We start from the raw sequence: 14,542 nt of genomic DNA, 5'->3' as shown, positions 1-14,542 counted from the left end.
CCCTACGTTAAATTCTCCTATGTAAATTCATTATTGCTTTTTAGAGTGTAATAATAATAGAAATTAAAAAAATTCACTATCCTTCATCAGTTCAAAGACTTGATAAAGAACACAGAATATAGGCAAGTGAGAGAAAACGATCTGTCTATATCCATCCATCCGCCTATCTGTCCAGTTGTCCATCCGTCCATATTTACATGCACACAGTCTACTTCCACAGCTTACCACTAGCCGAGCATCTTCTCTTTCCAGGATTTTCTGCGTCTGGTCGTCGGGAAATCTCAGGACAGTGGTGATGACTTTTGCCATGGTCTACAAGGGAGGAGAGAGACGGTCATAGACAGACAGCACAGCCGAGGGGAGTCTCAACCCCTTCTGATGTGTCTGCCGGTGGGATTCTTTAGTGCTTTCAATGGAAGCCACGGACAAAGAAGTATGATGTGAAGGTGCTCAGGCCAGGAAATGCCAGCCACCTGCCAGAATTTCAATGAAAAAGGACTCCTCACAACATCTGGGTGTCCAGGTTGGGTTTATACTACTGTGAGGCCACACATTTCCAATCCAATCCAATTGCAGGAAGCTATGAGGGTTGAAGGCACTTGGTCCTTTGTCAGGGAATATATTACTTTATTTTTATATTATGCTATCACAGATTAATTGTATTGCAAATTACTAGTGATTTGAAAAGGTTATTAGTCAAAATGTATGAAAGTGAGGAATTGATCTAAATAGTAACAATTAGATGCTCCCCAAGCCCGACTTCAGCTAAATCACATCATATATCTCATAAACATGGGCTACTGCATGAACACGAAGCATGCTTGGTAGGTTTGTTTGTTTTTTCCCCAAGACATGCAGCACATCAGCCTAATAGAAATTACATCTGAAAGAAACACACATGTTTTGTTTGGTAGAAAAAACAGGATGAATCAAAACATTACACATGGTGGTTTGTAAAACAAGATTCAAAAACTGTGCAGATCTAATAAATACAGTATACCCGTTAAGGTAGACCGGCAACCCATTAGCTCCTGGAAAATTCTCCTCAAAGGGCTGCAAGTCCCTATTTTGTATCAAGATGAGATGTTTTGAGGAAGACAGAGAGGAAAGAAGATATATCACTTATGAAATAGGTTAGGATAACAAATTCAGTGCTTATACACAAAGTTAGGTGGTAGAACGTTCCTAGGGATTATGCTAGTGCTCCTCTAGATGGGAGGGTCCAAAAGAGTGACTCCAGAGATTCTTTGTTCATGGTTACATGCGACTTAAATGTGTGTGTGTGTGTGTGTGTGTGTGTGTGTGTGTGTTAGTCAAAAGTTTTAGAAACTCCATCATTAGGAAAAAAAAAAGTATCATTTCCAGGAAGAAAAGGGTGTAACTAAAAGATCAAGTAAATGTTTTCAACCACAAACCCCAGATGCGGCAAGACTCTACTTCCAGCCCTCTTCTTCCCTTCATCTCCGCCTCGGCTGTCACCAAGATCAAAAGCAGACACATGGAGAAGCGACACTTGAAATGTCACTCACAACATCCTGGCAGGGCTGCCTCTCTGGGTGATGGCGGATCTCACTCACTCCTTTCTTTCATGGATTTTTCACTTTCAAATAAACTTACGCTGCTTATTTTTCTGTGTTTTTTTTGCTCAAGGATAGCATTGTACCATTTGAGCCACAGTTAACTTCCTGCTATCTGGTGGTTAATTGGAGATAAAGAGTCTCATGGACTTTCCTGCCTAGGCTGGCTTCGAACCATGATCCTTAGCTCTCAGCCTCCTGAGTAGCTAGGATGACAGGTGTGAGCCACCAGTGCCCAGCTTGTCTTAAACAAACATATAAACAAACTTAGTTCTTCTTGGGGATTCAAAAAGAATTTTACAAAACCCTCATTTAAGTTTGCATTAACTTGGTGGAATACAATCTTGTCTGCTAAAGTCCAGAAATCAAGTACATAGGTGGCATGAAATGTCAGGAAAAATACTAAGTGGTAACAATTTCGGTCTTTTCTTTTTATTTACAGGTAGTAACAAACCTGGGTATTACTATATAAGAAGTTTATTTTTAAGGAAATATCAAAAATTTAAAACTCATACCTTTTCAAGTATAGAGAGCATTTTTTCTAATTTCAGTATTATGTCAATCTCAAGGCCCCCAAAAGTGCACTTGACATTTATCCTGGAACAACTACACTTCTGTGCACAGGCATCTTTGTTCGTTCACATTTCTGGACTACATTAAAGGGTAAACACACCTTTAAAGCTCACCACCGACCCAGAATTTGCAGCTCATTATCTAGAAGAGCCTTACAGCTTGCCAGAAAAAGCCCGGGGGAAAACCCAGAGACTCTTTGCCACCATCTTGAAAAAGTAACCAGTCTTTCTACTCTCTCTATAGTATCTTCAGGCCCTGGGAAGTAAAGTTCAAGAGGCCTCTCCTGCCCGTTTGTCCTTAGGGAGTCAATCCTTCAATAATGTGTCTACTGAAAAGGAGGACAAACTACATTTCAGTATCAACCCACACCCATAATTGACAGTACATGGAGCATAGCTCACAGGGCTTACCGAATCCCCTTCTACACCAACATGTGAGCATAGAGGTACTTTTTCTTTGTGCCAGTTCTGGGGCTTGAACTCAGGACTGGACATTGTGCCTAAGCATTTCTCTTCTTTTTTTGGGGGGTGGTCCGGTCGTGGGGCCTGAACTCTGGGCCTGGGCGCTGTCCCTCAGCTCTTCAGCTCAAGGCTAGCACTCTACCACTTGAGCCACAGTGCCACTTCCGGCTTTTTTCTTTTTGCTTATGTGGTGCTAAGGAATTGAACCTAGGGCCTCATTCATGCAAGGCAAACACTCTACCACTGAGCCACCCTCCCAGCCCTAAGCATTTCTCTTCTACCAGGCAAGCTGCCCCTCTACTCTGGACATTTTGGTGGTTAATTGGATGATAAGAATCTCAAGGACTTTTCTGTCTCGGCTGGTATCCAACCAAGAGTCTCAGATTTCAGCCTCCAGAGTAGCTAGGATTACAGGTGTGAGCCACTAGTGCCCAGCTTAACTTTCTTTAAAAGCCTTATAAGATAAAGCTTGCTGTGTGCAGAAGCAGATAATAAAAAAAACAAAAACAAAAAACCCCCCCAAAAAACCACAAAAAACAGGTGGGATGAGCCAGGGTCTGCCAGGCAGGAACCAACTGAAGATGGCCATGAAACCACGTGTGTCAACACTGGCTGTGTGTGTGTGTGTGTGTGTGTGTGTGTGCGCGCGCGCGCGTGTTAGTACTGGGCTTAAACTCATGAGAGCTCTACTTCTTGAGCAACACATCTCCACTTCTAACTTTTTCTTGATTAACTGAAGAAAAGTCTCACAAACTTTTATGCCTGGGCTGGCTTTCAACTGTGATCCTCAGATCTCAGTCTCCTGAGCAGCTGACAGACCTGAGCCACGTAGTACGTGGCTTTAATTGAAAAGTATTTGATGTAATGAAATATAATTTCTATAAATCTTAAGGATTCAAATATACAGCTCCATAACTTTTGGTGTTTGGCTGGGTCTCCGGTCTATTAATTCACTCTTTTTTTTTTTTTTTCTTGGTGCCGGTCCTGGGGCTTGAACTCAGGGCTCGAGCTGTCTGTTCCTGAGTTTCTTTGTGCTCAAGGTTCTACTACTTGAACCACAGTGCCACTTCTGCCTTTTCTCTGAGTAGTTTATAGGAAATAAGAATCTCACAGAGTTTCTTTCCCAGGCCAGCTTCGAACTGTGATCCTCAGATCTCAGTCTCCTGAGTAGCTAGGATTACAGGCGTGAGCCACTGGACCTCAGCAATTTTCTCAATTTTAAGATCTGAAGAACAAAAATAGCCATGTCCTTCATAAATTATTCTTAATGAAATTTTAATATTTATAGTATTTTAGCAGCATTCAATAGCATCTAAAAACCTATGTAAAAAATATAAGCAAGATTTGCCAGCTAATGAGCTTTTGTTAATTAAGAGCAACAATACAACTCCTTGTTACTACTAGCATGTGTGACCTGCTAACAGTGAACACAGGTATCAGTATGTGTATTAACAGTCAAATATATTTCCCTTTAAGTCGGGCTCACACCAAATCACCAGACATAATTTATACCTTAGTTTCACGACCCATCATATACTCAAAGAGCACTTTTCTCAAATACTCAAACTCTGTAGGTTCTCCCAAGAGTGAGACGTCTGTGTGGTACAAGTTTCCACCTGTCAAATAAAAGATAGCAAATGTAAAGTCAAAACCAGACACATTATTCTTACTACATTGAGAACAGAGACACTGAAAAATGGTGAATGAGACAGAGAGGCACTGATCTTATAGTAATTATACATGCTGCACTGCACACACGCGACACCATCCGGTGACCTATCCACAGAGAAAGAATTATTATAATAGACATACCTCAAAGAGAAAACAGGAACGGTTATAACAGACACAATGAATTTGTTTTTCCTTAGGCCATTACTGGGGCTTGAATGCAGGGTCATACTTTTGTGTATTTTTTGCTCAAGGCCAGAGCTCTACTACTTGAACCATGCCTCTCTACTTTTGGCTTTTGTTATTAGCTCATTGGAAAGAAAAATCTCTCAGATTTGTCTTCCCTGGCTGGCTTTGAACCGCGATCCTCAAACCTCAGCCTTCTGAATATCTGGGATGATAGGTGTGAGCCACCGGCGTCCAGCTCCGACACATTTTTTTTTTTTTTTTTGGGTCCGGTCATGGGGCTTGAACTCTGGGCCTGGGCGCTGTTCCTCAGCTCTTCAGCTCAAGGCTAGCACTCTACCACTTGAGCCACAGCGCCACTTCCGGCTTTTTTCTTTGTTTTGCTTATGTGGTGCTGAGGAATCGAACCCAGGGCCTCAGGCATGCAAGGCAAGCACTCTACCACTGAGCCACCTTCCCAGCCCAAGCTCTGACACATTTATTAAAAAGTAGATGAGTTAGCTGGGCGCCGGTGGCTCATGCCTGTAATCCTAGCTACTCAGGAGGCTGATACCTGAGGATCGTGGTTCAAAGCCAGCCCAGGCAGGAAAGTCCGTGAAACTCTTATCTTCAATAAACTACCAGAAAACCGCAAGTGGTGCTGTAGCTCAAGTGGTAGAGCGCTAACCTTGAGCTGAAGAGCTGAGGGACAGCATTCAGGCCCAAAGTTCAAGCCCCATGACCGACAAAAAAAAAAAAAAAAAAAAGTAGATTAGCAGCACAAATATTCCTTCACATTGGTATTTGCAAATATTACATGACTGGCATCAGATATTTTGCAATGACTCAAACCATCTTTTTATTTTATTAGGGATTTAGTGCCTCGGTACAGTGTCCTAGTTTGTCTAAATATTCCAACTGAGACGTTCTGAACTTAAATATTCAAAAAGTTTTGAAACACAGAATTAACTGACATAGGATGAAGTCCATAAATTATTAATGTTAGAGTGACTGCAAAATATTGTGACTTGGCACTGCAAGAAGGCTCATTGAAAGCCAAGGAGTCAGTGGCTCACACCTGTCACCCCAGCTTCTCAGGAAGCTGAGATCTGAGGATCACGGTTCAAAGCCAGCCTGGGCAGGAAAGTCCGTGAGACTGTCATCTCCAATAATCTACTGAAGTGGTAGAGAGCGAGACTTGAGCCCAAAGAGGCCCAGGAACAGCGCCCTGAACTCACAGAAGTGTGGTTACCAGAACCTGGGGCCTGGGGCAGAGAATACAAAACAGAGGGGGAAGTTCAAAAGATCCACTATACAACATGGTAACTACAGTGAGTTATGTATACCATTCTTTTTGAAAACTACCTGTAAGAAGCTGTGTACTCCAACGTGACTTTGCTGAGTATAGTGTGTCTAGTCCAGTGTCACCCTCCACCATTCTCCACTCTCTCCTTCACCTATCCCCTCAAGTCCCCTAGTTCCATTCTGACATGTGTACCTTGAGTAGTTTGGCTGCATTCACTCACCTTTCCTCTTCCCATCCATCTGTCCCTTCTCTCTGCTACCTTATACTGCCCCTCTATTCCACCTCGAATGGGTTCCCGCTTATCTGTATCATGAAAATCACTGAGAATAGATTTTAAAAGTTCTAGCAATAAAAACTTTAAGTAGCAAGGTGCTGGTGGCTCACACCTGCAACCCTACCTACACAAGAAGATTGCAGTTCAAAGTCAGCCTGGGCAGGGAAAGTGTGTGAGACTCTTATCTCCACTGAACTTCAAAAGAACAGCTGAAAGTGGAGCTGTGGCTCAAGTGGTAGAGTGCTGGCCTTGCGCAGAGAAGCACAGAGGCTCAGGGACAGCATCTAGACCCAGTTATATATAGCCCCAGGACCAGCAGAAAAAAACAAAAACCTTAAGTATGTGAGATAACGCATTCAATCTAGCCATTCCACAGTGAATACATATTTCAAATCAATGTGTGGCAAACAATAAATACACATCATTTTTATTTGTCAAATAATAAGTACAAAAAAATAAAAAGAGTATATATTAGCCAAGACAAAAGTAGAACTCATCTGAAAGTCCACCATTAAGAAATCAGACAAAGCTAGGAGTTGGAGGCTCACGGCTGTCATCCTAGCTGCTCAGGAGGCTGAGATCTGAGGATCATGACTCAAAGCCAGCCTGGCAGGAAAGTCTGTGGAACTCTGATCTCCAATTAAGCATCAAAAAGCTGGAAGGGGAGCTGTGGTTCAAATGGTAGAGTATTAGCCTTGAACAAAATAGCTCAGGGGCAGCGCCCAGCTGAGTTTAGGCCTGGTATTGGCGAGTGTGAACGCACATGTGCACATGCATGTGTGCACACACACACGACCACAGACAATCTGACTTGAAAGATTACCTTTGTACGGTGTCCCCATAGTTGTTGCATATACATTCTTTTCATACTTTTTCAGACGGTCTTCTAAATTGTGAATCTAAAAACAATAAATATTGAAACCACATTATACAATTTATATACCAATACCAGCAGAAAAAAAAAAAAGAAATACAAATTGTTATCTGAAATGTTCAACAGGCCACATGCCAGTGGCTCACGCCTGTCATCCTAGCTACTAAGGAGGCTGAGATCTGAGGATTGTGGTTCAAAGCCAGCCTGAGCAGGAAAATCCATGAGACTCTGATCTCCAATGAACCACCAGAAAACTGGAAGTGGTGCTGTGGCTCAAGTGGTAGAGCGCTCGCCTTGATTTGAGGGAAAGAGCTCAGGGAGTGTCCAGTCCCTGAGATCAAGGCCCGTGACTACCATCCCCAACAACAAACAGTTAAACATTAGAAACAGCAGGATACAAATTTTTTTGTTTAAACATATGTGATAATGAATATAAAGTGACTGCACTTGGGACCTAATATTCCTTGTATGTGGGCAAAAGTTTGGCCAAGTCTGGTGGTATAAACTTGTAATCCTGGTACTTGGGAGGCCCAGGGAGGCCAAGGACAATGAGGTGAGGCAGGTCTGGACTACATAGCAAAACACCCAGAAGACTGTCAAAGACAGCTATGAAATCACTAGTACTTTATTCCACATATTTTTTATTCATTCATCTATTTTGCCAGTACTGGGGCATGCACTGAGGGCCTTGAGCTCTTGTTTGGCTGTTTTTGCTTAAGGCTCATGTCTCCACTTCTGGCTTTTTGTTCATCCATCTGAAGATAAGAGTGTCATGAACTTTCCTGCCTGGACTGGCTTCAGATTTCAGCCTTATGAGTAGCTAGAACTTTAGGCACAGGTCATCAGCACCCGGCTTACTGTTTTTTGTTTCTATTTGCTGAGATGCAACTACATAATAGAATGAACTAGATTAGTTCAAAATAAAAGTCAACCATCAGCCCATACCTGTTCTCTGAATTCTTGTTCTTTCAATTCTGACTCACTGATCATAGTAGTCTTCTGTGCTAGTTGCGTCTGGAAAAAAAAACAAAAAGTTAGAGCTGAAATGAAACTGTGCATCACCACTAGACACATTCTAGTAACTTATCCTTGCTAAAAATGAAAAAAAAAAAATCACTAGTCGCTGGTGGCTCACCCCTATAATCCCAGCTACCCAGGAGGTGGAGATCTGAGGATGGCAGTTCAAAGCCAGCCCAGGCAGGAAAGTCCTTGTGAGACTCTCATCTCCAATGAACCGCTCAAAAACTGGAAGTGGAGCTGTGGCTCAAAGTGATAGAGCACTGGGCTTGTGCAAAAGAGCTCAGGGACAGCGCCCAGGCCCTGAGTTCAAAACCCATGACCAACCCTCCCCCCCCCCCCCCAAACAACAACAACAACAAAAAATCTGTGTTGGGGCTGGGAAGGTGGCTCAGTGGTAGAGCGTTTGCCTTGCATGCATGAGGCCCACATAAGCAAAAAAGAAAAAAAGCCGGAAGCGGCTCTGTGGCTTAAGTGGTAGAACGCTAGCCTTGAGCTGAAGAGCTGAGGGACAGCACCTAGGCCCAGAGTTCAGGCTCCATGACTGGACTCCACCCCCCCCCCCCCAAAAAAAAAAATCTGTCTTAACATATAACAACAAAAAAGCAGAAAAAAAAACCCTCCTTATGTCTTAACTTATTAAAAGAGATGTAAAATGTAATATCTTTAGTCAATTTCTATGAACAACTAAGCTTACCTGTAACTCCATAATTGTTACCTAAAAATGGAAAAATAAACAAATGAGTAACACACACACACACAAAACCCTAAGCTATAAAACAGAAGGATAAGACATGACAAGAAGTAAGAATTTGCCGGGCGCCGGTGGCTCATGTCTGTAATCCTAGCTACTCAGGAGCCTGCTGAGATCTGAGGATTGCGGTTCAAAGCCAGCCTGGGCAGGAAAGTCTGTGAAACTCTTATCTCCAATAAACCACCAGAAAACTGGAAGTGGTGCTGTGGCTTAAGTGGTAGAATGCTAGCCTTGAGCTGAAGAGCTGAGGACAGTGCTCAGACCCAGAGTTCAAGCCCCACAACCGACAAAAAAAAAAAAAAAAAAAGGTAGTAAGAACTCAGGGCTTTGTACTTAAGGGAGGTCGACTTTCACTGAAGGCAGGCTTCAGGGTCTCATGTCCATTGTCCTTGCTACTTTGGAGGCTGAGGTTCAAAGCGGCCTGAGTGGGAAAGGCCGAGAAACTCTGATGTGCAACCGTGGCTCATGTGGAAGAGAGCATACTTGAGCCAAGGCAGCACCCAGGACAGGAGCTCAAGTCCCAGGACCAGCACACACACAAACCAAAGCAAGCAAGCCAAAAACTGCCTTTGAAACTTATTTTAAGCCTGATCTATATCTACATTGAAACATACACACACACTGAAAAAGGAGTGGAACGTCACCACACTCCCAATTATGATTTCTATCTATAAAGTAATAGATAGTAATCCATTAGTCACAATCACCTCCTAGGAAGGGCTTTATTATTCTGTGTACTTCATCTGACTCTTTCCAACCAGCAATGTATTCATGTACTATTTCTATAATTTCACTCTCTTGGTCTCTCTTTTTTTTTTTGTTGTCGGTCACGGGGCTTGAACTCATGGCCTGGGTGCTGTCCCTGAGCTTTTTCACCCAAGGCTAGTGCTCTACCACTTTGAGCCACAGCTTCATTTCTGGTTTTCTGGAGATTAACGTCTCATAAGCCAGGCACTGGTGGCTCACACTTGTCATCTCAGCTACTTAGGAGGCTGAGATCTGAGGACTGAGGTTCAAAGCCAGCCCGGGCAGGAAAGTCTGTGAGACTCTTATCTCCAATGAACCAACAGAAAACCGGAAGTGGTGCTGTGGCTCAAGTGGTAGAGCTCTCGCCTTGAGCAAAAGCAGCTCAGGGACAACGCCCAAGCTGTGAGTTTGAGACCCACAACTGACAAAAAGAAAAAGAAAAAAGGAAAACAGAAAAGTCTCATTAGGTCTATTTATGAGCCAGCAGAGTCACAGAAATGACAATGATTTCAGGAAATACATGAAACGCATGCGCACTCCTCCCACCTGATCACTGCCAGGCCCCTCCTCCTCCTGCTGTAGCTTCTGTTGGTATTTCCTCTGTAGTTCTTCTAGTTGAGCCTGCAGGCCCTTTACTTTTGCAGTCATTTCTTCCTCACGAGCCTTTAGGATAAGAGAACAGTGTGTTAACATCAAAAGAAGACTGTAGCCAGACGGGGTGGCTCATGCCAGTAATCTAGCTACTAAGGAAGCGAGGTTTTAAAGCCAGCCTGAGAAAAGAATCTACAAGATTCTTATATCTAATTAAACAACAAAAAAATCCAGAAGTGGGGGCTGGGAAGGTGGCTCAGTGGTAGAGCACTTGCCTTGCATGCCTGAGGCCCTGGGTTCGATTCCTCAGCACCACATAAGCAAAAAGAAAAAAGCCAGAAGTAGTGCTGTGGCTCAAGTGGTAGAGCGCTAGACTTGAGCTGAAGAGCTGAGGGACAGTGCCCAGGCCCTGAGTTCAGGCCCCACGACCGGACCCAAAAAATAAAAAAATTAAAAAAAAATCCAGAAGTGCAGACGTGGTTCAAGTGGTAGAGCACCAGCCTTGAGCACAAGAAGTTAACCAAGAGTGTGCACTCCTGATTGTAAGCCCTAGTTCTAGCACAAAAATGAAAAAAACAAACAACAGAAATGACTAAACAAAAACAAAAACCCACCTAAACACCCTAGAGCTGGGCACCTGTAGATCATGTCTGTAATTCTGACTACTAAGGAGGCTGAGGTCTTCAGATCTTGGTTCAAAGCCAGCTTGGGCAGGAAAATCCATGGCAATTAACTACCAAAATTAAAAATAAAGCCAGAAGTGGAGCTGTGGATCAGGTGATAAGTGTGCCAGCCTTGCGCTGAAAAACACAGGGACCAATCTTTGAGTTCGAGCCCCAGGACAGGTACAAAACCAAAACAACAGCACAGTACAAACGGTCCTTTTGGGAAAAATAAGCCTTGAGATGCACAGGCTTTTGCTTTGAACTCATAACTAGGCTGAAAACTGTTTCCTTTATGCTCAATAAAGTCCAAGCTCCTTGCATTGCTGGTTACTATCCCCAGGATATTTCTTCTACCCTCACTTATCAAAGATTTCCAAGTTTCTGTTCCACCTACAACTGACTGTTATCAGATTTTGATCCTAAGGCCTACAACACTATTGTGATCAAACTACATACACCACAGTAGACCAGAGTTCAAGTCCCGTTACCAGCCCCTGAACAGAAGATATAACTAAACTACTAAATTCCACCATTTTTTAAGCACTCAAAAAAAAGAGTATCTTTAAAAGCAGCATAGACACACTCTGGTGCAGTACAGAGAATGTACAATTATTTAAATCTCTGCATAATAAACCTTACAGACTATACAAAGAAAGCACTGAAAGCCACACATCATATTCTACTGCTGACAGGGTCACCTGGGGCCTGATTCTCATTCTGAATGTTCTTTTTCCCTTAATACTACCGACGTTAGAACACATGGGACATAAACTATATCCTGAGCTCATGAATGTTTTTCTGTATTGCTTGTGTTGGTCATGGGTTTGAACATAGGGCTTGGGAGCTGTTCCTGTGCGTTTCCACCTGAGGCTAGCACGCTACCACTTGGAGACACAGTCCACCTCGGTTTTCTGGTGGTTCATTAGAAATAAGTCTCAGGACTTTTCTATCTGGGTTGGCTTTGAACATGAACCTCCTGGGTGGTGAGGACTGATTACAGGTGTGAGCCACTGGCGCCCAGCTAATTTTTTTAGTTTATGTTTCAGGCACATAAGGTACTTTTTGCCCAAGGACAGCAAAGGACCACAATCTTTCTACCATCTGCATCATTGCCATTATAACCATCGCCACCATATCACCAGACGTGGTCTGATTTTGCTTTCTTTTCTTTTCTGCTGCCTGTAATGGGGCTTGGACTCAAGAGCATCTCATCCTTAGTTGTTTTTTTTTCTGCTCAAGGCTGGTGTTTTACCACTTGAGCCACACCTCCATTTCTGGCTTTCTGTTGGTTAACTAGAGATAAAGAGTTTCACAGACTTTCTTGCCCAGGCTGTCTTTGAACTATGATTCTTATCTCAGGCTGGATGAATTTGGATTCTTAATCATCAAATGGCTCTTGGCATATAATGAAATAAATAACGGTTGGAGGATTTAGTGGAAAAGGAATCTAACAGAATAATGTATATTGCTTATAATATTCTTGGGTTTGTTATTTGAAGTATTCACTAGCTTATCTTTAGCCATTAGTAATGTAAATATTTGAACTAATCTTCCATAAACACAAAACATTTCACGGAGGCATTTTATTTTTTTTCCTACTGAGATAAATAAAAATTGTTAAATCAAGGAGGGATGGAATGAGTTGGCCTTTTCTGGGAAAAATCCCAGCTAAGAGGCCACAACTAAACACACTACTCCATTACATAGACTTCTCCTAAACACAAAGTCTCAAAAATATTTTTTTACTTTGGGTGCTGATATTTGTAACTTGAAACTCAGGGCCTGGGCGCTGTCCCCCAGCTCTTCAGCTCAAGGCAAAGAGCTCTACCACTTGAGCCACAGTACCACAGATCTCAGCCTCCTGAGTAGCCAGGATTACAAGTGTGAGCCACTGGCACCTGGCTTACTGAACTCTTATTCTAGTTCCTTCTAGTCTAGTCTGATTGAGTCTGTGGAAAAAGGAGGAAAAAATGATCTCCACTTCCCCCAGTAGCTCACTATTGCTTTAAATTTAGCAAGCGAATGGCACTGATTGGGTGGCAGAACCTTAACAGGAAACTATAATCCCAGCAGAGATCGATTAGATGTCCGTTGTAAATTGCACTATGGCATCAGAGTGACATTGTACACAAACAACACAAAGCCAAACAAACCAGGTTAGACATTAGGAATAGGAAATCTTTACCACTACCATGAAATCTACTATGGCAACATTGCAAAAGAGAAATAAAGTAAGGTACATCAAGGATCTCTTCATATTTTTTCGCTGTTCTTTTTAGATCATCATCTTTTTCTGCAATTTTTTTGTACAATTGATTTGTCTCTTCTTGATGGCTTTCCAGAAGTTCAGCTTCAACCTCCTGGGCTTTATCTGATAAATAAAAACAGAAACAGAGAGGAAAGTGTATGAGTCAAGGGTGAATACGTGAACCCCAATTAATGGATGTAAGAATCTTCATTCCACACTGAATCTGGCAAAACTCAATTTTGTATATGCACTTGAGGATGCTTAATCAATGAGATGCTGAGCCTCAAAACAAGCAGGTGCCCGAAAATACCCTCACAGCAAACATAAGTATGGTGACAAGTAATCACTAGCTAACACTTCAGGGTTCACCTGTTAGCTCCCCTTCCTTTTTTGTCGGTCGTGGGGCCTGAGCGCTGTCCCTCAGCTCTTCAGATCAAGGTGAGTGCTCTACCACTTGAGCTACGGCGCCACTTCCTCCTCTTCCTTAAGACAATTCACTGGCAGGGTAGTTGAGAGAATGTTCTAGAGAATTTAGTGGAGAACTTACTTTCTCCTAGTTTAGTGACTTAGGACACCACAAATAGGAATAAGCTCAAGGTTGTCTCTGCTGAGTGTGACTGACTCCTTTTTGTACTTACTGATAGTTTCTTTGATGGACTGTTCTAGTTCTTGTTCCTTCTGGGCCAGCTGGGTGTTAAACTCCCTCATCAGCTGTTTCAATGTGGAATTGTGCTTCAACTCAAGGTCTTCCTGTTCCTGTCTGAGTAAGAAAGATGTATAGACATACTATATACATATATATATACATACACACACATACATATACGTACACACACACATAAAAAGTTCACCGCTGCCACGCAGAATGTCATCACTGGTATTAAATGCTGATATTGACTGGGCTGAAACTCAGGGCCTAGGCGCTGTCCCTTAGCTTTTTCACTCAAGGCTGGCACTCTACCACTTTGGGCACACCTCTACTTCTAGTTTTTTGGTGGTTAACTGGAGGTAAAAGTCTCCTGGACTGTTCTGCTTGGGCTGGCTTTGAAAAGTACTCCTTAGATCTCAGTCTCCAAGTAGGGAGGATTATAGCATGAATGCTGGACTGAAAATAGTTTTGAAGTTTATGTGTGTGTGTGTGTCCTCTTCTAGGAAGGAAAACTTTTGGAAGGATACCCTAAAACTACAATAATCTCCAGAGAGATCGGTCCTGGGGATTAGAGAATTTTTCTTCCACAGTTTAAATTTCGATAGTGCACTTCTTTTTTTTTGACCAGTCCTGGGACTTGAACTCAGGACCTGGGTGCTGTCCCTGAGCTTTTTTTTTTTCTTTTTTGCCAGTCGTGGGGCCTGAACTCTCTGCCTGGGCGCTGTCCCTCAGCTCTTCAGCTCAAGGCTAGCACTATACCACTTGAGCCACAGTGCCACTTCCAGCCTTTTCTGGATATGTGGTGCTGAGGAATCGAACCCAGGGCCTCATGCATGCAAGGCAAGCACTCTACTACTGAGCCACCTTCCCAGTCCCCTGAGTTTCTTTTGCTCAGGGCTAGCACTCTACCACTTGAGTCATAGTGCCACTTCGGGTTTTTTCTGTGTATGTGGTACTGGGGAATCAAACCCAG

General features: G+C 42.9%; 1 protein-coding gene across 3 annotated transcripts in view; it reads right to left on the bottom strand.

Annotated features, from left to right (window-relative positions):
* The window catches only part of Golga4 (golgin A4), a 72,601-nt gene that overhangs the window by 8,333 nt on the left and 49,726 nt on the right, over positions 1-14,542 (bottom strand). For all 3 annotated transcript variants that reach the window (XM_042667330.1, XM_042667332.1, XM_042667333.1), the window contains 8 exons: positions 13,559-13,680; positions 12,913-13,043; positions 9,963-10,079; positions 8,613-8,633; positions 7,844-7,912; positions 6,848-6,923; positions 4,124-4,227; positions 226-312 (listed from right to left, as the gene is read on the bottom strand). In XM_042667330.1, coding sequence (XP_042523264.1) covers positions 226-312; positions 4,124-4,227; positions 6,848-6,923; positions 7,844-7,912; positions 8,613-8,633; positions 9,963-10,079; positions 12,913-13,043; positions 13,559-13,680 — 727 coding nt within the window. The remainder of the gene's footprint in view (positions 1-225; positions 313-4,123; positions 4,228-6,847; positions 6,924-7,843; positions 7,913-8,612; positions 8,634-9,962; positions 10,080-12,912; positions 13,044-13,558; positions 13,681-14,542) is intronic.

This window comes from Dipodomys spectabilis, unplaced genomic scaffold (genome assembly GCF_019054845.1).
Source record: "Dipodomys spectabilis isolate Male_0828 unplaced genomic scaffold, ASM1905484v1 ptg000388l, whole genome shotgun sequence".
NCBI classification, from domain to species: domain Eukaryota; kingdom Metazoa; phylum Chordata; class Mammalia; order Rodentia; family Heteromyidae; genus Dipodomys; species Dipodomys spectabilis.
The sequence above is the reverse complement of the archived record's forward strand: the minus strand, read 5'-3'. Positions and strand labels throughout refer to the sequence as shown.